Consider the following 25,717-nt stretch of genomic DNA (forward strand, 5'->3'; position numbering starts at 1 on the left):
TAATACTACAAATTTACTTGGAAGATGATGAACTTACATTCATTCAACTAAAAGAAAGAAGAAATAAGAAAAAAAAGAAGAAAAAAATGCAGCATCAGAAAAAATATTTTTATGTAGTTGCAGTGAATTTCAGTACTGTAAGACTAAGATATTTATGTGTATTATTTAAGAATTTTTTGTAGATTTGTACTGATAAATTTTGCATAATTTAAAACTCTTTCTCTTTCTCCTCCTCCTCATTTTCTGGTACTTCTTCTTCTTCTTATTTCATTTTTTCATAATTCTTTTTGAATTTAGCTTTGAAACTTCCTTCACTTTTCGCGACAATTTTGAGAGATTTTGATCGTCGTTTGAATTTTGAGCGTTACGATTTCGATTGAGAGAAAAGAATTGTTTGCGCTATTCAAGAGTTGGGAAAGCGCGTGTTTATATGTAATTTAAACTGAAAGTTGTTTTTGTTGAGTTTGGACCAACTTGTATACCAAAAAGACTTATATATATAACAGGCCTGTAATAATAATCAATGTACCGTTAAATTAGTTGAATATTATGTTTGAATAGAAAATTACATTAGAACATTAGTCAAAACTTGGGGTTAGGGTGAACTTTGACACAGTCCTATTATTGTTACTCTGTGACTTGGAAGTTGAAAATGGTTCAAATCTTAGAAATAACTTATTAACTCTATGAAATAAGACTATATATATATCTACGCTATTTTCAACCAAAACCGACATCTACACAACTTTGATGAGCCCTAGTTAATAACAGGAGCTGCTCCCCTGCTTGGATTTTGGCAGCACTGGACGACGATGACGACGAAGAAGACGACAAGGCAGCATTTGTGATGGTGCTCCTAGAGAGGCATGATGACCTTGAGATTTCTGATGTGGTGGTAGTTGCAAAAGAAGAGGAAGTAGTAGTTGTTGTTATAAGCTTCTCACATTTCAAATAATCCACTTGAACTGAAAAGAGTGAATAGACAGGCCTGTGGTCTGAGAATTTTGACTCTCCTCTTACATACCACAATTGTTCAATCCCTTCACCTTTCCATAGAATTCGGTCACACCTGGGGGTAAAATTGTCCCAATATTTTATTAGAACTTCTCTGAAAATAGGTTATATTATAAACAATATTTCTTAGTTTAATTCATTCTTATCTTGATAGGATGTCAGTCATTATCATATTATAAATCATAACTACCAATAATAATAAGGTGAATGCTATGGTGCCTAAGTCATAGTGTCTAATTTATTAAAAAAGATAAAAAAATAATATTTAATAAATTTTAAATATTTTACTTTTATTTTATACATTTTATTTTTTATTTATAAAAGTAAGTTAGACAATTTAGATACAACAATAAAAGATACCATAAAATTCACCCAATAATAATATGGCAATGTGATTTACTGCTAAGGCTTAACAAGAAAATCATATATAACTAGAAACAACACTAGGGAATCACAATACAACAAAAGGAAACAAAAATAAAAATTATATTTTTTAAAATTATTATTTTATCTCTTTCTTTTTATGCTTCTCAAAGCCACAATTTCATCTACCCACTACTAACCACCAGCCACCATCTCGTACTATCTTCGGCTATCAGTCACCGTTATCGATTATTCTAAATTCTAAATTCTGAATTCTAACTGCAAAATTATAAATGTTAAAATTTAAAGTCTAAATTTTAAATTTTAAATTATATACTCTATATTAGTTTTATTTTGTTTCATACATTCAAAGGTTTTTTTTTACTTGAATTTTAAATATTTTTATTTTTTTATTTTTGTATATTGCTATTTCATATTTAATTATTGGTTGGTTGTTAGCAGAATAAATAGTGACTCTCAATACTATCATAATCCTTTCAACCTAAAATAATATAAAAATAATAATAAAAAATCATAATCCTTATCTGTGTTCTCATTGGCGAACTCTACTCCCGAAATTGCAGCCATCATAAACTATGAAGCAATTTGGCTTATATTAATGTTGGTATGAATTCAAAAAATCAGGGTCGGTTCCTAACATGCATGACATTTACTTAACCCTTCTATATTCTAAAATGAAAACGAAATGTTTGATTAAAATAGAATATAATAGTGGTTGATAAAATATCTATGTGGGTTGGACAATAATTATTGGGTAGAGTTTAATTTCCTTTGGAATTATATTTAAAAAAAAATAACTATGATGTCCATTAGCATGGATATTTATTTATTAACTAATATGTGAAGGTTGTGTATGTACCTATCACGGTTGATATAAACTATGCAATGCTCCCTCTTATCCCATCATTAACCATATTGGACTATTATCATAAAACATTTGTCAATGATTTCAATTGTTTAATTCTCATTATCCTTAAGGTTAGTTGGTTATTAGGGTTGACTAATTATCATTAAAATATATATACAAATTAAACATACATACAGACATCATAGATTCATACATAGGTGAACCCTTTTCAAACGCATCCGTGATACTACATTATAAAGGAAAAATAATAAACAATTAATGCGTATGGAACCAGACCAAATGAAGATAATTAGTTTAATTAAGGGTAGCTAGCATGGTTTGGAATTATATGCAATTTGGGATTATATCCTATTATATTTCGAAGATTCATTATGCAAAACATATATACGACAGTGATAAAATGCATGCATGTTGGTGTTCGAAAATATTTGGTACTAAAATAAATTAATTAAATTCGTATAAGTATTATGAGTTTTTATCAATTAAATATATATTTGTGTTCAGCGACAAATCTAAAAATTTTAATATTGGAAATAAAATGTAAAAAATATTACGTATAGACTAAAAATTAGTCAGTAAATTAGTAACAATATATATATATATATATATATATATATAAATATATTAATTTATTTGTAATGTTTATTTTATATTTTAAAATATAACTTATTTGATAACTATTTTCTATATAAATGTAACACAGTTATCAGACTATAAAATAATATAGTAATAATTTTTATAATTATATTTTGTTATTCTAAAATCTTATTAATTTTTAAATTATTTAACTAACAAATTTAAACATTAAAATAGTAATTTAAATAATAATATATTATTTAAAATTCTATTCCCTAGATAAATTTTATATTTTAAAAAACTTGAATAATTTTTTTATTGTCAATATAATTAAATATCTCTTTTTTTATATATTATTAAATAATTATTTAAAAATTTATCTCTCATATAATTACAAAGCTAAATTTTTACGATGATATTTATAGCTTAAAAAGTTCTTTTAGATAATAAAATTTCTAAAATAAAATTAAAGCTAACTTCTGAAACAAAAACACCAATAAATAAATAATATTCTAGAATTTTAACCAATTTTATAATATATAATAGAATCAAATTTAATATTTAGTAAGGACAAATAAATATTTTTATATAATAGTAAAAAAAAATTTCAAATTGCAGTGGTATCCCACAAGTTTCTAGGTATATATCTGTGGTTGCTTGGTTTAGAATTTATGACATGATATCAAAATCAATAATGCTTCATGATCAATATGCAAAGAAATTTTTGCACTCAAATTTATAGAAATTTTTATGTAATGAAGCGCACACAGAGTTTGTATATATGAGTTAACGGAGTTTGCATTTATATTTATCAAAATTTTACATATAAATTAATAAAACTTATTTGTTAAAGATAATTTAATATTTAACACTGACCAAATATATGGAGACCGAAATTGTTAAAAACTATTGGTCCCTGATAAGAGTTTCTGTATAAGAATTTTTATGATTTAAAGATTTAGAGTTTAATCCATGTTAACTCAAAAGAAAAAATTTTAATATAAGGACAATAATAAAAGAAAAAAGAAGTATATGCAAAAAATTTCAAAAAATCCAAAAAAAGTTTTTACATATTAAATGGACGTATTATATATATATATATATATATATATATATATATATATATATATATATATATATATTTATATATATATATATATATATATATATTTATATATATATATATTTATTTATTTATTTATATCAATTTAACTTTCTAGAAAAAGCGTGGTATTACGGCAATTTTATTAATATAAATTAATAATATAAGATGTATATTTGGTATCAATAAATCTCGATTTGCATATAAATATGTAAAAATTAGAAATAAATACTTAAATTAATTTCTAAAATTTGTTAAATTAAATATTTTTATTTTTAATAAATTTTTATTCTCTAAAAATCTTTAAGAATTATATTTTCCATTTAGATTGGCCCTTGTATTATTTTAAAATAGACTAATTTATCTTAAAATATATTTTTTAATCTAATTATCTTAAAATTTGTAAAAAACTTATATATTTGTCTAATCTACATATTAAAAAATTGGTCGGAAGCAACGAGAGACTAATTTCTCTGATAAATATAATTCTCAAAAAATTTTTAAAAATAAAATTTTTTGGATATAATATCCAACAAAAAAAAAAACTTTAGAGATGAATTGTTTAATAAAAAAATGATGAAATAATGTTATTACCAAGCGGGGGTACGTCGATTTTCCTTGGACTTGGAAGTTTGAGCAACATATTGGTCAGAATTGTCCAAGTATTTATAAGTAGGAGCAAAATATATCTTCCCTTCTTTCCATTCTTTGAACACTCTTCCACCTCTTTGCTCTATCCTTAGCTACCCAAAATAAAATAGTAGAATTTAATATTAATGAAAAAAAAAAACTTATGTTAACAACAACATGCAAAAGATACGTGTTGGACATGCATTCGTTTAATTATTAATTATTTTTCCCTAAAAAATTTAGTTTATTTATACTGAAATAATCTGATATCACTTGGCTCAAATTTTAATTAAGTCTTATACTTTAAAAGTATTTAATAATTAAATTCTAATTATTTTGAATAAAATATATACTTGATCCCTCTCTAATAGTGAGTGCCAATCATTCTTCTTTAGAAGCTCATGCGTGTCATCGTAACCACTTGCAAGCCGATAATTCAAATCACCAAGCCAAATAATCTTACTGTACATTTCCAAAAAAGAAAAAAAAAAGGGTTCATTAGTTATATGCTAAAAGTGATGGAGAGAAATTAAATTAAGAGGATTAATTAATTCAGAGAGTAAATTATTATTTAGACATCAGAAATGTTTTACTCAATCAAAATAGTTCTTGAATTAAAAAAAAAAAACTCATGGTTCCAAAGATCACAAACTTCGACGAATTTTATCAAATTAAACTTTTTTTTATTTTTGGAAGTTAATTCACGAGTGCCTTCATTTATTCAAAAACAATTATGTTAAAAATTATATCAATTTATATTTTTTATTAGTTTAAACTTTTAATTAAAAAATAATTTAAATTTAAAAGTTTAGAGTTTAATCTTTATTCACTATAAAATAAAGAATTTTAGAATAAGACTAATAAAAAAAAAATGTATACAAAAAATTTACATAAATTTAAAAAAATATGTACGAGACGACGTATTAAAGATTAATTATGTCACTAGTATATTATACATAATAAAATATACAATACACATTAAAAATGAGTTAAATAATATATGTATTTATATGATAATTAATTTAATGAGTAATTTTTAGTATGTATTGGTAAGAGATATAGCCCTTAATAATAATTAGAATCTTTTATAACCAAATAGCTAGCATGAAAGTTAAGATAGAAAACATACTTATGTTTCAATATAGTTTCAGGAGAGAGTAGTGGATTATCATGATGATGAGAAAGGGGTTTGAATGAGTGAGAAAATTTGGTTTTCTTTAATATTTCGGAGACATCCAAATTTCTTCTGACTTCATCGCCATCTTTCTCTCCAGAGGCCAAGTGTGTACACACGAAGCAGAAACTTGTTTGGTACAATGTCATGCTAATTGATATTGAACCCTGTTAATTAATTAATAAATCAACAACACAAAATAATAAAATTCCATTGCAAAATCTGAAGAAACAATAATGATTACGTAAACAAACATGTGTATGCATGTATCGTTAATGTTTTATATATGTATGTATACCAAATAAAACCATGTATATAAAAACAATTATATTATATGTATACCAAATATTAGTTATTAAATCATTTACTGATAAAAATATTAAAATATAAAATATATTTTAAAAATAAATTAAATAACACGTATATTTATAAATATATAATAATTGGTATTTGACTGATTTTTTTTGTATGTGCGTAATATTTTTAATATAAAAAAATTAGAAAACAAAATGAAGAAACGAAATTACCTTATTTCCTAGATAGCCCATGATGCCTCTACCAACACAAGAAACCTTGAAATTACTGACATGCTTGCAAAGATCTTCTCTTACCCACACACACAAATATATACCCACCATTTGCTTGCTTCCTACTAAGCAATAACCTTGTTTCTTCTCATCATCACCACCACTTCTATGCACTTTATTATTTATCATGTCCCCAAATTCCTCTGACTCCAATAATTCCTCCTCTAAACAAAGCCATTTAGATACACTACTCATCCTAGCCTTACAATTGATACTTCTTTCTTCTTGATGTCGTACTTGTTCTTCAATAATGATGTCATCTTTAGGGTTTAGTGCTTTGTGAATAAGGTTAAGCCACTTTGATGCTGGGCCGTTATCTTCAGGCCCAAGAACATCCCCTGCATTCAGAGCTATAATTTCTTGGAACCTAAGCTTGCAATGAAATAAAATATGTTAATTTGTGTTTGGTTATGAGAATAGGATGAAATAAGACACTGAAAATAATACAAAGAATAAAGATATAAAAATTAATATTTTTATATTTTGTTTAGTTATAAACTAGAATAAATTATAAAAATTTAATTTATTATTATTCTTTCATAAAAAAGGAATTATGGAAAAATATAATTATAAAAATTTGATAAAAATAATAAAAAAATAAATTGTGTATCTTGTTAGTATCTATATGTCAGGACACAAAATATACTAATTCAGTGTCTTTGGATACAATATTTCTATTTATGTCTTATTTGTCAAATATAATTTTGTGTCTTTAATTTGTGTTTCTGTCTCAATGTCCCGTTCGTATAAACAAATACAACCTAAATGATCTTAATCTCAAAAGGAGCTAGTTAAAAATAAAAAATATATTTACACAAAAAATTAACTATCAAATTAATTATCATATATTTTTGTATATATATATATATATTGATTAACTTATTTTTAATATGTATTTTATATTTTAATAAGTATGTCATCCTGATGATTAATTTTCTTTATATATTTAATTTTTTGTGTACACTTAACATAGTTAAAAAAATACTATTAAAAAAATCACATTATTTTTCCATATAGACATTGTTTACTAGATGAATTTGAAGGAAATATCAGGGGCAAAAAAGTCAGTTAGGCCTAAGCCTTATTTGGGATCCTAAATCATAGAGTGTAAGTGCAATAATGCATGTGTTAGTAATTGAGCTGTGACATGGTTTGGTTTTGTTCACCGTGGTCCATCCACTTTAACCAAATTTCAATAACTCATAGAATAATGCAAAAATACAGACCCTAACATATTTCCAAAAAAAAAAAAAAAACAAAAATAATGCATGCTGATACAAGCTATGAATTTTGAAGTGTGTAACAAGAAGTAAAAAATATGTTGTCTAGTACCAAAACAGAGGGAAAAAAAAGTGGTGTTATGTATAAATTAAATATGTAATCGAGAATTTTTTTTTTTCAGTTTTGAATTTTAAATAGATAGTAAAAGAATAATTTATTAATTTTCATATTATAAGAGCATTTAGGAGTTCTCCCTTAACTTCTACCAACAAAAATTTCTCCTCCTACTACAAAAAAAAATATTGAGTACTATTAAATTTACCGACAAATTTACTAAAAAAATCTTATTATTAAAATTACTATTGGAATAAATCCGACGAAATAAATATTGTTGGTAATTATTTACCGATAAATTTTTTATCTATCGCTAATTACTGTCGAAAAATTTTTGCTGATAATTTTTACTGTTGGATTTTTTTTTTTATAAATCCGATGGTAATATATTATTAATAATAATTAAATTAATAACTACCGACGGATTTAATCGAGAGTAAATCCGACAGTAAATTTAAATTTTAAAATTTTTTAAAAAATTTATTTATAAATTAATATATAATTTTAAATATTTAAATTCAATAATTTCTAAACTAATAAATCAGAAAATACAATACTAATTAACTCAGATAATAATAAGCTTAAAAAATTAACAACAATAAATAATAAGTTAATAATTAATTCAAAAAAATAGGTTAAGATTAACTCAGACAATTAACAATAGTCAACTAATTAGCTCAAAAAATAATTAACCCTAGATAATAATAAACCTAGAAAATTAACAATAATAAACAATAAGCTAATAATTAACTCAAAAAATAAAAAAGTTAATATTAACTCAGGTAATTAATAACAATCAACTAATTAACTCAAATAATAATAAACTTAGATAATAACAAAATTTAGAAAATTAACAAAAATAAATAATAAGTCAATAATTAACTCAATTAAAAAGTAAACAAATTAAAATTAACTCAAATAATTAATAACAATCACTAAATTAACTCAGAAAATAATAATTAACTCAAAAAATAATTAACTCAGATAATAATAAACTTAAAAAATTAACAACAACAAATAATAAGCTAATAATTAACTTAGAAAATAAACAAATTAATATTAACTCAGATAATCAACAACAATCAACTAATTAACTTAACTAATAATAAACCTGCCGATAAATTCGCCGCTAATGTCAACGTTTTTCTTGTAATGTTTATTTTATTGAGAGAGAGAGAGAGAGAGAGAGAGAGAGAGAGAGAGAGAGAGAGAGAGAGAGAGAGAGAGAGAGAGAGAGAGAGAGAGAGAGAGAGAGAGAGAGAGAGAGAGAGAGAGAGAGAGAGAGAGAGAGAGAGAGAGAGAGAGAGAGAGAGAGAGGTAACTAAGTTGGCATTATTCGTTGATTGTCCATAAAAATGTGCTACTATACTAGTCTTATTAGTTCGAAGTTCAAACATCTGAGTTCTAGCCAGTTGGCATGTCACTAAAAATAACAGCGAGATAATGAGACAATATTTGAGTTCGTTCAAAACATGGATGGTTTTGAAAAATTAATCAAATTAGAAGTATGTAGTAGTAATTATTACATTATTAGTGAAATCCAAAAACAATATTTCCTTGAAGTTAGTAAAATAAACACTAACATGCGCATGGAATCGAAAACGCATGAGTGTTCTGAATTGGAAACCGGGATGAGGATATCAAACAAAACGACAAATAAACAATTAAACAGCAAAATTATTAAATAATTATAAGTAAAAAGTGAAATATATTTCTAACCCAATAACAAATATCTCAGCCCGTGAAGACAGCTTTAACCAATCCCTTAAATCCAAATTCTCATCTGGCGATTTCCCTCCAACATTCCACGTTCCCACAAACATCCTACATAAGTACATAGTATTAGTAGTAATCATTTTCCCAGAATTAACAAGGTGAAACCGTAATAAATAAATAAATAAATTATTTTTTTATGTTTCCAATATATTAAATACATAAAAAATTTTAAAAAACTTTTATTATCATATATTTAAAATTTGTCCTTAAAGCAGAAATTAACTAAATTTTTATTATATTATATATAACCTAATTAATTAAAATATTTTTTTATAATATTTTTAACATATACTCTTAAACACAGGTTAGCAAAATCCATATAATAATTTTTCCGTAAAATATTATGCTGATTTGCATATTGTTTATCGTTAAATAAGATGTAGGCAGGGACGGATACATGGGGGGGCAAGTAGAGGCCTGGGCCCCCCCAGCTTTTAAAAAAAAAAAATAGTAGTCACTAGTTAGAAGCCCAACCTAACATAAATAAAACATTAAAATTTAAAAAAATCCCTAAAACTAATTCTGTTTCTTCACTTTTTCTATTCTTTTCTAATCCTTTTATTTCCTAACACCGTAACACGCGCCGTCCTCAGTTCTTAGTAGGTCATATCACTGCGACACTGCCATTGTCCATTGCCAGTCTTTAGTGAAGTCAAGGACTCAAGGTATTTATTTTATTTTTCAATTCTTTTATATAATTACATAAAATTATTAATTAATAAAGTACATTGTTTTATTATGAAATAATTTAATTTTATTCTTTTGTATTTACATTACATAGGCAAATTATTGACTTATTTTTAAGATTTATTCTCTCTTATTTTTTTATTTTATTTTTTAATGAAATTGATAGTGATTTAATGAAAAATTATTATTATTGATATTTAATTAATAAAATATACTTAGACTTTGTTTATTCATGTAAGTATATAATTATTTGAGTTTTTTTTTTCAGGTAAAAAGAAATTAGAACATTTTATGATGAAAAAGCAAAGTAAAATTGATGCAATTTTTAAGAGAAAGGTTATTGATAATGTTGGAGTTCAAACAAGTCAACCCTCTAATCCTATTTCACAAGAAGGTCAAGTAAGTGAGCTCTCTAATCTTACTCAAAATACATATCAACATGAAACCAAAGTACCAAGATTAGAAAGAGATGTTGATATCTCTTTACTAGAAAGGGATCCAGGAAAGCGACGTCCAATTTGGCAGTATAATGTCAATGAACGTGATAAAATTCGTAGAGCATACATAATAGCTGGGCCATACCAACCAACAAATATTAGCTATCCAGCTTCTGGTAATAACAATCACCGTCGATATTTTCAATCTTCTTGGTTTAAGAAATTTCCAAGTTGGTTAGAATATTCACCAGAAAAAGATGCTGCTTATTGTTTGCCTTGCTACTTGTTTGGTAAACATTATGGTGCTCGCAATGATGGAAAAAATGCATTTTCAGAGTTAGGATTTAGTAACTGGAAGAAAGTAAATAATGGGGTAAATTGTGCATTTGTATGTCACGAGGGTTCTATTCCTAATTCTCCCCATAATTTATGTGTGAAATCTTGTGATGATTTAATGGCTCAATCTAAGCATATAGACAAAGTTCTTGATAGGCATAGTGATGAAACTATTGCAAATAACCGTTTAAGGTTGAAGACATCTATTAATGCTATTCGATGGCTTGCATTTCAAGCATGTGCATTTAGAGGCGATGATGAAAGTCCTGGATCTTTGAATAGGGGGAATTTTATTGAGTTAATTAAGCTTTTAGCCTCCTGTAATCAGAATGTTCATAATGTTGTCCTTGAAAATGCTCCTGGAAATGCTCAATATATATCTCCCAGTGTTCAAAAAGATATATTGCATATCTTTGCTAGAAAAGTGCGTGCAACAATTCGAGAAGAAATTGGTGATTCTAAATTTTGTATAATTATTGATGAAGCAAGAGATGAGTCAAAGCGAGAACAAATGTCTGTGGTTTTGAGATTTGTAGACAAGCACGGTTGTGTTCAAGAAAGATTTTTTGATCTTATACATGTTTCTGATACATGTTCTTTGACATTGAAAACAGAAATTTCATCAGTTCTTTCTCGTCATAATCTTGATGTCCAAAATATTAGGGGACAAGGGTACGATGGAGCTAGTAATATGCGTGGTGAATGGAATGGATTGCAAGCTCTATTTTTGAAAGATTGCCCTTTTGCTTATTACATTCATTGTCTTGCTCATCGATTACAATTAGCACTTGTTTCTGCAGCCAAAGAAGTTTGTTATGTTCATCAATTCTTTTCAAAACTTACACTAATTGTGAATGTTGTGACTGTTTCTCCTAAACGTCATGATCAGTTAAGGGTTGCTCAAGCAAATAATGTTGCAAACTTAATTGCCAATGATCAAATTGTGACAGGAAGTGGACTTAATCAAATTGGTACTTTGCAAAGAGCTGGAGATACTAGATGGGGGTCTCATTTGAATTCTGTACGTAGCTTGTTATGCATGTTTGATGCTACTTGTGAAGTTCTTGAAAAAAGCACCGAAGAAGGTAATTTCTCCACTCGTGGTGATGCTAGTGCTGCTTATGATGCTATCACATCCTTTGAATTTGTCTTTGTTTTGCATTTGATGAGAAATATTTTGGAAGTTAGTCATGATCTTTGTCAAGCTTTGCAACGAAAAAATCAAGACATATTGAATGCTTTAACTCTGGTTTCTACTACGAAGACTTTAATCCAAAGAATGAGAGAATCAAGTTGGGAGGCTTTCATAAAAGAAGTAATATTATTTTGTGAGAAACATGAAGTTGAAGTTCCTGATATGAATGCATTGCATATTCCTAGAAGAGGCCGAACTCGCAAAATTGTTGATCAAATTTCAGTAGAGCATCATTACCGTGTTAATTTATTTCTGGCTGTAATTGATACACAATTGCAAGAGCTTAATGGAAGATTCAATGATAATATGGTGGAATTGCTTACTTTAAGCTCAACTTTAGATCCCAGAGATAATTATAAGTTCTTCAGTGTCAACAAAGTATGTGAATTAGTAGAACGGTTTTATCCAGGTGACTTCAGTGACCAAGAGAAATTTCACATTAGAATGCAAGCTCAACATTATGAACTTGATGTTCCTAATCATGTTGAATTAACTAACTTGTGCACAATTTCGGAGTTATGTCAAGGATTAACGAAGACAGGAAAGTCTTTAACATACCCTTTGATTGATCGTTTGATTCGCTTGGTATTAACTCTCCCTGTTTCAACTGCTACAACTGAGAGATCTTTCTCTGCTATGAATATTGTGAAGAATAGACTCAGAAACAAAATGGAAGATGAATTGCTTGCTAATTGTCTTTTGATTTACATTGAGAAGAAGATTGCTGAAAGATTTGACACAGATTCTATTATCGATGAATTTTATGATATGAAGAATCGACGTGTACCACTTCGTTAGTAAAAAGTACACTTTTTTTGCACTTTAAATATATGTTCTCTATCAGTATATTTTTGTAATGCATCTTACATTATAATTTATTTGCATATATTTTTTTATATTATATATATATTATTGGCCCCCCATGATAACATTCCTGGATCCGTCCCTGGATCCGTCCCTGGATGTAGGTCATTAAAAAGGTTTATCATGTTCGGCAATAAATGATAAGCGAGTCGCAACATGAATTTATTTTAGGGAAAGTATGAGGAGCCAATGAAATATTTATATAATGTGTACAATGGAGGTTTATGAAGTATTAGAGATATAATTATTAGTGTTATATTTTTCTATCAACTGAATCTTTTGGGATGAGTGGTATCATACATGATATTAAAGCGCTAGATCTGAAAGGTCAAGAGTTCGAAGAAGATGTTTATTATCCCTTGTACTCGGATGGTTATTCTAAATAGTATAGGGGATGTTCATTTCATAACTTAATAGCATTGTACACATTGTACAAATAGTCTATTGTCTCTCTAGCGAAATCCTTTATTTTAAGGATTTAAAAAATATATTTAAAATATAAAAAAATTAAAATTTTTAATATATTTATTTTATATTATTAAATAAAATTATTTAAAATCTTTTACTAATAATAAATTTATCATATGTCCTACATATTAGTCAAACCCCTTTTTTTGATATCTTAATCTTGGAACTACGAGAGTTTTTTTATTTTTATTTTTAATATTTTTATTTTTTAAAAATATTATGAAAAAACATAAAAAAATTATTTATTTTTTAGACAATATCCCAAAAACATATTATTAAAAATAATAACAAAATATATAGAAACACAAATGAAGCACATCATGTCATATATATTTACCTAAGGTCGAGAGTATCAGAGATAGGTAGTGCTTCCTTTCCTGGCACCGAATATTTCAGTCTATTTGATGATTCCATCCACCAACGCTCTTTAAAAATACATAAACCCCATCATCAATACTTTGGCAAAATAAAAAAATATATATATAAATACTTTTTGTATGAAGAAATGACTGCTTTAAAGAAACTATATACCTTAAGAAAATTAATCTTAAAATAAATGAATTGCATTCAACCTAAATGAATTATGATAATTTAAAAAAATTATAATTCAATATTAATAATTTTTGAATGAACATTTAAATTAATCTTAAAAAAATTTCAGACGAATATTTTGATGTTCTATAATTTTTTATTCTTTAAAATTATCGATAATTAATTTCGTTAGACAGATTATTTCTGTCTCTTTCAATCAAATTTTTAATAAAAATTAGACAGATAAATTTATAACAAATTTTATGATAAGACAATTATGTTATAAAAGATACACTACTTAAAATAAATTAATCCTATTTTAAAATGATATAACAATACATAACTAACAAAAATGATTCTAAAAAATTTTCTTAAAAAATTTATTAAATATCAGAATGTCGTATCTAAAAAATATATTTGAATAGTTATTTAGTTTTTTTCACCTACTAAACCTAATACCGTGTGGCCTTTTGCACTAGCAGGTCATAGACCAATTTGAACTCGAAGAAAATTGAACGAGTAATTATTTAAATTAATCTCTAAAAATTTTAAAATTGAATATTTTAATTTTTTAAAAAAATAATATATAAAAATATTTTAATATTTTATTCTGACAGATAAATTAAATTTTAGTTTATTTTTTGGTAGAATGACTACTTAAATTAGTTTTCAAATATTTTAAAAACAAATACTTTAGTCCTAAAAGAATTAATACACAAATTAATCTCTAATTTTTTTTATAAAATAAAACAGTCTTTTATCCATAAAAAATATAAAATAAAATAAAATAATAATAATAATAATAATAATAATTATTAATTACACAATAATACTATAACATATTTTTTCTATTTTTAGATAAAAATAAGAATAAATTTATTAATTAAATTTTTATTATGTATTTATAATATAAAAAATTTTTACATAAAAAATATAAAATATATATATATATATGTAGTCACTCAATAATAATAATAATAATAATAATAATAATAATAATAATAATAATAATAATAATAATAATAATAATAATAATTATTATTATTATTATTATTATTATTATTAGAGATTATTCTAAAAATTTTTATGTTAAAATTATTTGATATTTTTATATTTAATATAATCAAAAGATGATCTATTTTTAAAAGTATATTTATATTAAAAAAATATTTTAATTTGAATTTCAAAATATTATTATTCACTTTATTTATTTTTAACAAAAAGAAAGTAGTGTCATTATTCACATATACAAGGTAAACTAATAATAATAAAGATTAACATATATAGTAAAAATAAAATAGACGGAGACTATTATGTTTAACACAAAATTTTTAGAGGTTGATTTGAATAATTATTCTATCAAAAAATAAATTATGGATTAATTTATCTATCAGAATAAAATCTTAAAAATTAATCTATGTATTAATTTTTTTTAAAGACTAAAATAATCGCTTTTAAAATCTTTAAAAATTGATTAAGTTAATTATTCAAAGTATAAGTAGACAATAAAAATATTAAACAATATGAACAATGGATATATCAAATATTCATTTTACTAAATGTGTAGATGATTATTCTAATATTAAAATTTAAATGATAATTTGAAAATATAATGTATTTTTATTTAATTAATAATTATTCATGTTGTTCAAAAAAATCATTAATTACCTAGCATAACCTTTATTCGAGCCTTCAAATTAATTACCCACGTGGCAAAGAGGCAAAACAAAAAGAAAAAGGGGACCCATGAAAATATTTTCCAGCTTGGTGTAAAGTGTAAGCCAAAATCAAACCATATATAATTCATTAACTAAAGTCATTCCTTCGTTATGTTCCATCACCTTCGTGTCTAATCACGTTGAAATGATCGAACCTATGTACCTAATAATACATATATATCATTTCCAACCAAACAAAATTTCAAAACATAAAAAAACAAATATGAAGAAAATCTAAGAGACATTAAAAATTTCTAAAATACTATATCTTAATACTTCTTTCTTTCTTCTTTCATATCTTCCAAAAAAACTTCATATATAGTATATTAATAATTACTAAAAAAAATTTTCATTACAATAAAATTTATTTTTAATTATAGTTCAATTAGAGTTTATATGTTAAATAAATTTATTGAATAAATAAATTAAAATATATATAAATACATAAAGTTATAACAAATTTTGAAATAATAAATTGCGTATAAATTGTATAGTTTTTTATCTCTCATTTTTCTTTTCTGATTAAAAATTTCAAATTTAACCGGTTTCTTTCTTCAAATTGTCTTCGTCTTTATTTGAAGAAATTCTTGTGCAAAAATAAAATTCTTTTAAAAAATGCAAAGAAACTAAGATAGAATTATCAAACAATAGCGTAACGAAAATTTTTTATGTCTTTTAATTTTTTTATCTATTCATTTTATTTTTTGAGATTTTTTGGATTGAAAATGATTAATAAAAATATGATTTGAAAAAAATTATAAAATAAATTTTTTTAATATTTTTTATAAATTATAAAAAGAATTATACTATAATTTATTGGTTAAGTTATCAAAATTTAAATTAGATAAATAATTAAATTTAATTATAATAAATTAATTTATTTCAATCAATAATACTGTGATATATAATAAAAAAATAACTTACTCTTTAAAATATAAAAGAGTCGGATAAAATTCACCTTATAATAATACCTGTGATATAGTAATCTGACTTTGAATGGAGCTTGTCATCATTTCCCTTCGTATTAAGCCACTTCCTCACAACCAATTTTGTCCAAGGAGACTTCACCCTCCAAACAATGAGAATTAGAAAGATATAGAAAAGTGAAAAAAAAAAAGTAAAACTCTAATTTTATTAAAAATTTAAAGATAAAAAAATACAGGAAACAAATTAGATTTTTAATATTTAATAAAAGTAATAAATCTACTTATATCATGATACTACTTTTTTTTTAAAGTTTAAATGAATTGAAAGAGACATATAAATATTTATGTTTATGATATGTCTTTTAAGTAAAAATTTATGAGAAAATTATTCTAAAGAATCGTTAGAAAAATTTAATTATTAAAAAAAAAGTTTTAATACCAAAATTATTAAAAAAGACTAAATCTTTTTATATTATTTAAGAAAAAGAATCAAATTTTTTTATAAGAAGATAAATATATTTTTAATTATTTTTTATTTATTTTTTATAATCTTTATGTTGATAAATTTTATTTCTCTTAAAATTTTAATAATTTTAGTAATTATTTATTTATTTTTATTTATTGTTTTATTTTTGTAATCTTTAGTTAATGAGGAAAAAAGACAAAAGATCATAAAAGTAAAAAATAAATAAATAATAAAAATTACTAAAATTTTAGAAAAAATAAAAATTGTTAATATAAAAATTATAAAAATTAAATAAAAAAATAGTTAAGAATTAATATTTTAATAATTAAATTTTCCTAACGATCTTTTAAAGTAATCTTTTTAAATTAATTAACTAATTAATTTCAAGTGAATATTCATATGTATCTATATAGCGTTGAGAATCAAACATCATATATTAAAGATTATAAAAAATAGTTAAGGATATATTTATCTCCTTATAAAAAGATTTGGTTCTTCTTCTTAAATAATATAAAAATATTTAGTCTTTTTTAATAATTTTGGTATTAAAGATCCTTTTTAATAATTAAATCTTTCTAACAGTCCTTTAAAATAATTTTTCCAAAATTTATTTTAGATTTATTTGAATTTTTACATAGAATTTTTTTTTATTTTATGCTATTTTTTTTATCTTTTAGAGTTTAATAAGAATCGAACTCTAAATTAAACTTTTTGATTATAAAAAGTATAATATCATGTCATGGTAGTAGTTTTTTCAAATTAAAATTTTAATCGAATAAAAAGAGTTTGATAAATTGTTATATCTTTAAGACTTTAACCATATTTGTATTATATATAAGAGTAATTTTTTATTTTAATAAAGAGATAAATCATTATTTTAATATTTTGATAAAAAAAGTTTTTTTTTTCAGTCTTTAACCATTTACCAAATAATAAAAATCTCCATCACAATTTAAAAACTTAGTTACCCCTCCTCATTAATCTAAAAAATTGATCTAAGCAATTCATGTAATCTGGTTGCCAAATGATTACCTGAATAATTGGAGATTGATTAAAAATTTTTAAATTATAAAAAATTACTTTATTTTTTGAATAAATAGACAGAAATCTAAAACGGCATTTACTCTTTGATAAATGACTTTAATTTATCTCCGATTTGTTTTTTAAGAAACAAAAATGAAGGTTCTACTGATGGTAAAATTATGTTAGAGTAAGATGATAGAAATAGAAGAAGAGAGAAAGAGTAAACAAAAGAAGAAGACAATAAAGAGCATGATACCTTGGATATCTTCTTCAATTGGGTTCTCATTGTTCTTTTCCAACTGAAAAACCAACACACTGATCAGAATACAAATGGAGCCAGGGTGCCGCAAATTAATTTAATACCAAACATATATATAGAGATTATCCAAACCCAACTTGGGTTATTTATTTGTTTTTCTTATGACAATTAATTAAAACACAAAAAAAAAGTTTAAAAATTGAAATAAAAGAGATGTCATCAAGGGAGAAGAAAACAAAACAAATAAAATAAAATAAAAGAAAGAAACCGGTCTAAGAAGTTAGAAGAACTAAGATATATATATTTTTTTTCTTCTACTTGTACGAGAAAACTGTGTTTGTTGTTTAAGATTATAAACTACAGAATTGATTGAAGAAATTTTCAACGACAATATTTAAGACCTAGTTGCAGGGCAAACGGAGACATGTATCGTTTTTTTTTTGTTTTTTTGTTTTTTTTTAAACGAGGAACGGATATGAATATGTGTTATAAAAAAAAGGAAAAGTTTAGGAGGGCAGCAATTTTATTAAATTTTGCTCAGTATGTAACCAGTAAAAAAAAGTGAGTTATTGGATAAAATTTCACACCAATCTTACACCATTAATTAAAATCATCATTGATGATTATTTAATAACTACAAATCACAAAAATTACTAGCTTCCTAACCCTCCTCTAAAAAAAGAGTTTATGGATTGGTGAGAATGAAATAAAGTCGGAAACTTTTTTGACTTTTTGATGAGAGAAACAAAAACCCATGAAATGAAATGAAAGCAAAATCAATAATCTTGTTAGGGAAAACAGAATGCAAGGTTAAAGGGAAGAAAAAAAAAATGAAAATTAGAAATGTAATGTTAGAGAAGCTTAATTAATTATGGCAAATTAAAGCACTTACCAGAAGATAGAGAATGAGAGAGAAGAGAAATGAAATGAGTGTATTGTATTATAATATGCGACACCGTTTTTGTATGGTGTGATGAAGTGAAGAAAGGGAGCATGGAGATAGAAGAGAAATCAATCAAATCATAGCGTGTAACACTATTTTCAAGTTTTAATAGAAGCCTGAAAGCTGCTTCTTCTTTACCTTAATTTATTGTCTTTGTTTTGTACAAGGTGTGGCTGGCTATTTGACAATAAAGAGAAAAAATCCTCGACGAACAAGGTTAGTTGGTTGTCTCAGCAAGCAAGCTAAGACTCTGTTTAGATTTCATTTTTTGGCTAATTTTGAGTTAATACTCAAATTGGTTTTTAAAGTGACACTCACATATTAAAGGATAATGCTAAAACAGCCAGAATTTGTTTTATTTAGCATTCATTAATTGTCGCAGTAATTAATAAATGCTAAATAAGGCAAGTTATATGATTGTTTTTGGCTGATTTTCTTTAGTTACCAAACATTTCCGCATATTAAATTGGTCACTAAAATATTAATTTACTTAATTTAGTCTCTAAAATTGACAAATGTAACTTAATTTAGTCTTTTAACAATTTTTCGTTAACATATCAATAAAATTTTACAACGAGAGTACTGACATAATCGTTAGTGACACGGGATAAAACACTATTTATCCATATTCATAATATGATATATTCACATATCACTAACATACTATTATTATAAGTGACTTAATTTAATTCCTAAAATTAAAAATTATGAATCAAAGTGGTCCTAGTCTAATTTTTAAATCATTTTAAACCTGCTAATTCGTATATTTATTACATATAACTTAAATAATATTCTCACCCCATAATAAAAAACCTATATATTCCAAAAAACTTACCATAGCCCATTCATTTGTTTCTTATTAGATTAGGTCAATAATCCTTTTCAAATTCTGATAATATATAGAGTATATGAAACATGTGTAATGTTTGATTTTAATGATGAATTTAAAAGATAAAAAAATAGAAAAAAGAATAAAAGATATCAATATCTATATAACAGATAAATTTAGTCTCTTTGTTTAACTATTTTTTAAATTTTAAACAAATCTCTTTTAATAATTTTGATATATAGTGATAATAATCCTTAATACGATAAATAAAACTTAAATAAGTTTCTATTGAGTTTTTATTTTCTATAAAATATGAAGTAAGCTTGAGAATTAATGAGCCAATTGGAACCTTTACTTTTCTCCTAACCATGTGATTTGGTGTTGTCACTTTTTTTTTTTAAAAAATATAATGTGAGTAAAATTAATTTTCGACCATATATATAATGTGCTATTTGATTGTCTTAGAACTTTTTGGGTTTGAACTTCCATTAATTAGTGAATTCTATGTTTAACAAATTGAGCTGAATGGATAATCTAAGCTTGATTCTCCGCATCCATTATGGGTTTGTAAGTCACCATGTATATTAAACTTAGGCCCAATATTAATTAATGTAGAGTAAATAATAAATTGATCTTGAACTTTTAGACTAAACACTTTAATTTTTAATAAATTTTTTTATTTTACAATTTTTTGAGATGAACTGAAATGGATTGTTTTTTTTATAAAGAAGATTAATTTATTTTATAATAATAATTTTTGAAATTTAATTATTTTATAATAAAATTTATTAGGATTTATTTATTCAATATGCATATTAATTAAAAATTTTAAAGTAACAAAGAAAATCATTTATCTGATGAAAATAATTTTCAAAAATGATTGAGAACTAAAGTATTTGATTTGAAATTCGATAATGACCAACAGTAATAATTTTTTACTATATTTATTTCTCTCTTCTTTTACTGTGTAAATCATTGTGAACTATAACGATTTATTACTGAGATAAAAGGACTACATAAAATCGTTTTAAGCCAAAACAATTTATTATTAGACAAACACTTTTATAAATCGCTTTAAGAGTGATTTATTAGAGAAGAAACGCTTATATAAATGCAAAACTACTTACTACATACGAGACAGACAAAAAAGATTTTTTTTAAATGTACATATAATATTTACGAATAACTATGTCGTTTACACTGTTAGTAAATAAAATCGTATTTTGCAATACGATTTATATTATTTAAAAAAATAAAAATTAATATAATTTAAATTAAAATATACTTTTTCTTTCTAAGATTTATAATTTTTTTTAAAAAAATATCTCTAATATTAAATTTTATTCAATTTTATTCTTAACGTTTTTAATTTTGTTCTTAACATTTTTTATTTGTTTTAAAATTATTTTTAAAAGTTGTTAATATTACCTTTAACATTTCAGATGAAATTAACATTCAAAAATAATTTTGATATAAATTAAAAACGTTAAAAACAAAATTAAATACAATTAAACATTAAAAATATTTTTAAAAAAATTATAAAAATTAAAAATAAAAAACATATTTTATCCTATAATTTATTAGAATTTGGATCTATTAAAAGTATCGGCGGGTACACACAATTTCAGATGGTCCCAGTATGGATCGTGGGCCTTGTATGTGGGACTGATTATTTAACAATAGTATTTTAATAAATTGGAAAGCATATAATGAATACAAAAAACAACCAAAAAAAAAAAAAATTGGAAAGCATAACGCATGATTGCTTTTATGATAAACATGTTATAAAGTTGATGACAAGCAATCAAACATTCCAACATATATACAATAACAATATAATTGCTTTCTGTCTCACGGATCAACAATAAGCAATTTAGTAAATAAATAACATGTTTACCTTAATCAAATTAATTAAACGCACAAAAGTTCCAGAAATAAGTAAATTAATCAATCCACACTATACACATACATAATTTTTACAAAATATTTAAGAGATAATGAAAAATAGATCTAAAACCTTCAGAAACTATTTTATTTTATATTCTTTAATTATCGTATGAAAATTATATATAATAATTATATAATTATAAATATTACATGCTTAAATTTATATCATTACAAGAAATAAGAAATCTAGTTACGAAAAAATATTTGTGGCTAATTAGAGGGTTGTATTTTCAATTTGTCATAATTTTAGAATTATTAGCCACAGATTTAAACATCGTGGAGACTTTCGAAGAGACACGATTTGTATATCATTGCCCATGCGTAATGTGTCGTGGCTAAATAAAAATAATCAAATCGAAAAGTATAATTCTACTACACTTCATTTGTAACTAATTTGTGTAGGCCAAGTTTTTCAGTCACAAATTTTTTCATAGCTAATGTCAGATTATTTAATCACACTATTTCTGTGGCCAACTCGCACTATTTTTTGTAACAGCTCAAATCACCCGCTAGCACGACATTGTCCGCTTTGGCACACAAGGCCTCACGATTTTGCCTTTGACAATAGGGATGCTAGCCGAAACCCCCCACACTCACTCGTCAAAATGCGTCATGCTCTCTGGTGCACGAATTTGTGATTCGCACAACTAACCAACAAGTGCACTGGGTCGTCCAAGTAGTACCTTACGTGAGTAAGGGTCGATCCCACGGAGATTATTGGTTTGAAGCAATCAATGTTTATTTTATTAATCTTAGTCAGGAGGCCAATAAAGTTATTTGGATTTAGTTGTAAGAAGTCAAAGTATTTAAAATTGTAAGTTAAAATAATAGAGAATAATAGCGTTACTTGTTGTGCAGTAATGGGGAATATGTTGGAGTTTTGGAGATGCTTTGTCCTTTTGAACTTCTACTCTTCCTTGAAATCCTTCAACACACGCAAGGCTCCTTCCATGGCAAGCTCTATGTAGGGTGTCACCGTTGTCAGTGGCTACTTCCCATCCTCTCAGTGAAAACGTTCCTATGCTCTGTCACAGCACGGCTAATCATCTGTCGGTTCTCAATCAGGTTGGAATAGAATCCATTGATTCTTTTGCGTCTGTCACTAACGCCCAGCCCTCAGGAGTTTGAAGCACGTCACAGTCATTCAATCCCGGAATCCTACTCGGAATACCACAGACAAGGTTTAGACTTTCCGGATTCTCATGAATGCCGCCATCGATCCGGCTTATACCACGAAGATTCTGATTAAGGAATCTAAGAGATATTCATTCAATCTGATGTAGAACGGAGGTGGTTGTCAGGCACACGTTCATAGATTGAGGAAGGTGATGAGTGTCACGGATCATCACCTTCTCCACAGTTAAGCGCGAATAAACATCTTAAATAAGAACAAGCGTGCTTGAATGGAAAACAAAGGAATTGTATTAAATCATCGAGACGCTGCAGAGCTCCTCACCCCCAACAATGGAGTTTAGAGACTCATGCCGTCACAAAGTGTATAATTCAGATCTGAAAATGTCATGAGGTACAAGACAAGTTTCTAAAAGTTGTTTAAATAGTAAACTAGTAACCTAGGTTCACAGAAAATGAATAAACTAAGATAATTGGTGCAGAAATCCACTTCTGGGGCCCACTTGGTGTGTGTTGGGGCTGAGACTAAAGCTATCCACGAGTAGAGGCCTTTCTTGGCGTTAAACTCCAGGTTATGACGTGTTTTGGGCGTTCAACTCCGGATCATGACGTTTTTCTGGCGTTTAACTCCAGACAGCAGCATGAACTTGGCGATCAACGCCAAGTTACGTCATCTATCTTCGCGCAAAGTATGGACTATTATATATTGCTGGAAAGCCCTGGATGTCTACTTTCCAACGCCGTTGAGATAGCGCCAATTGGACTCCTGTAGCTCCAGAAAATCCATTTGGAGTGCAGGGAGGTCAGGATCCAACAGCATCAGCAGTCCTTTTTCAGCCTAACTCAGATTTTTGCTCAGCTCCCTCAATTTCAGCCAGAAAATACCTGAAATCACAGAAAAAACACACAAGCTCATAGTAAAGTCCAGAAATATGATTTTTGCCTAAAAACTAATAATATTCTCCTAAAAACTAACTAAAACATGCTAAAATCTACATGAAATTACCCCCAAAAAGCGTATAAAATATCCGCTCATCACAACACCAAACTTAAACTGTTGCTTGTCCTCAAGCAACTAGATGAATAAAATAGGTTCTAACAGAAATTAAGAAGTAATAATATTTTAGAGTTTTAAATGAAGCTCAGATTCTTATTAGATGAGCGGGGCTTGTAGCTTTTTGTTTCTGAACAGTTTTGGCATCTCCCTGTATCTTTTGAAATTCAGAATGATTGGCATCCTTAGGAACTCAGAATTCAGATAGTATTATTGACTCTCCTAGTGTAGTATGTTGATTCTTGAACACAGTTATTTTATGAGTCTTGGCTGTGGCCCTAAGCACTTTGTTTTCCAGTATTACCACCAGATACATAAATGCCACAGACACATGACTAGGTGAACCTTTTCAGATTGTGACTTAGCTTTGCTAAAGTCCCCAGTCAGAGGTATCCAGAGCTCTTAAGCACACTCTGTTTGCCTTGGATCACGACTTTAACCACTCAGTCTCAAGTTTGTAACTTGAACCTGCATGCCACAAGCACATGGTTAGGGACAGCTTGGTTTAGCCGCTTAGGCCTGGATTTTATTTCCTTGGGCCCTCCTATCCATTGATGCTCAAAGCCTTGGATCCTTTTTACTCTTGCCTAGTGCTCATGGCTTCTTTTTTTTTTTGACTGCTTTTTCTTGCTTCAAGAATCAATTTCATGATTTTTCAGATCATCAATAATATTTTTCGTGTTCCTCATCCTTTCAGGAGCCAATATTCATCAAATTCAAAGTACAAATTATGCACTGTTCAAGCATTCATTCAGAGAACAAAAAGTATTGCCACCACATATAATTAATTAAAATTTTTATTATTGAGAACTCGAAAAATATAGATTACTTCTTTATTCTAAAAAAAAATCTACTACTTTATTCATGCCTGATGATGATGAGAAAAATAAATTATAGCTTAATTGGAAATAAAATCAAAATAGACATACTAATTATTACTAAATATCTCCTAAGGTGAATTTCTATAATAATACTATCACTAAGCTAAAGCAGAAAAATTGGAACTCAGCAACCTGTTGTTTTGAGGAGTAGATGTTCCTCTAATCTGTGGGGTGCTGTTCAAGGATTAATTTTTGGCGCTTCAGCTCCCTTAGATCACGCCCTTGCTCCTCCTGTTTCTTGAGCAGTTTGCAAAGCATGCTACTTTGATTATTCTGTTCTTCCTTTATTTGGTCCATAGCTTCTTGTAATTTGGAAATAGAAGCCTCAAGATGTTCCCAATATTTGAATTGGGGCAGTTCTGGGAGGGCTTCTTGTGCTCTCCTCTTGGTTGAATCATCTTGTTGCTGTTGTCTGACCATTGATATTCCAGTAATGGGCTTTTCAATTAGGATATATTCAGTTATTCCCATCTTTACTCCAGCATCTTTGCAAAGCATAGAAATTAAGCTTGGATAAGCCAATCTGGCGTCCTTAGAATTCCTGTTTGCTATTTTATATAGCTCACATGAGATCAG

At 26.0% G+C, this 25,717-nt stretch overlaps 1 protein-coding gene across 1 annotated transcript; it reads right to left on the minus strand.

Moving 5' to 3' along the window:
- Positions 1 to 514: 514 nt before the first annotated feature.
- On the minus strand, positions 515 to 19,447 carry LOC112742110 (type I inositol polyphosphate 5-phosphatase 8). Its single transcript, XM_029294160.2, has 10 exons — positions 19,249 to 19,447; positions 18,354 to 18,396; positions 16,654 to 16,744; positions 13,771 to 13,858; positions 9,390 to 9,494; positions 6,276 to 6,702; positions 5,704 to 5,915; positions 4,928 to 5,036; positions 4,539 to 4,687; positions 515 to 1,069 (listed from the first exon to the last, which is right to left on the minus strand). Exons 2-10 carry the CDS (start codon positions 18,381 to 18,383, stop codon positions 721 to 723), a joined length of 1,560 nt encoding a protein of 519 aa, XP_029149993.2. The 5' UTR covers positions 18,384 to 18,396; positions 19,249 to 19,447; the 3' UTR covers positions 515 to 720.
- Between the last annotated feature and the right edge of the window lie 6,270 nt (positions 19,448 to 25,717).

This window comes from Arachis hypogaea, chromosome 2 (assembly GCF_003086295.3).
Source record: "Arachis hypogaea cultivar Tifrunner chromosome 2, arahy.Tifrunner.gnm2.J5K5, whole genome shotgun sequence".
NCBI lineage: Eukaryota > Viridiplantae > Streptophyta > Magnoliopsida > Fabales > Fabaceae > Arachis > Arachis hypogaea.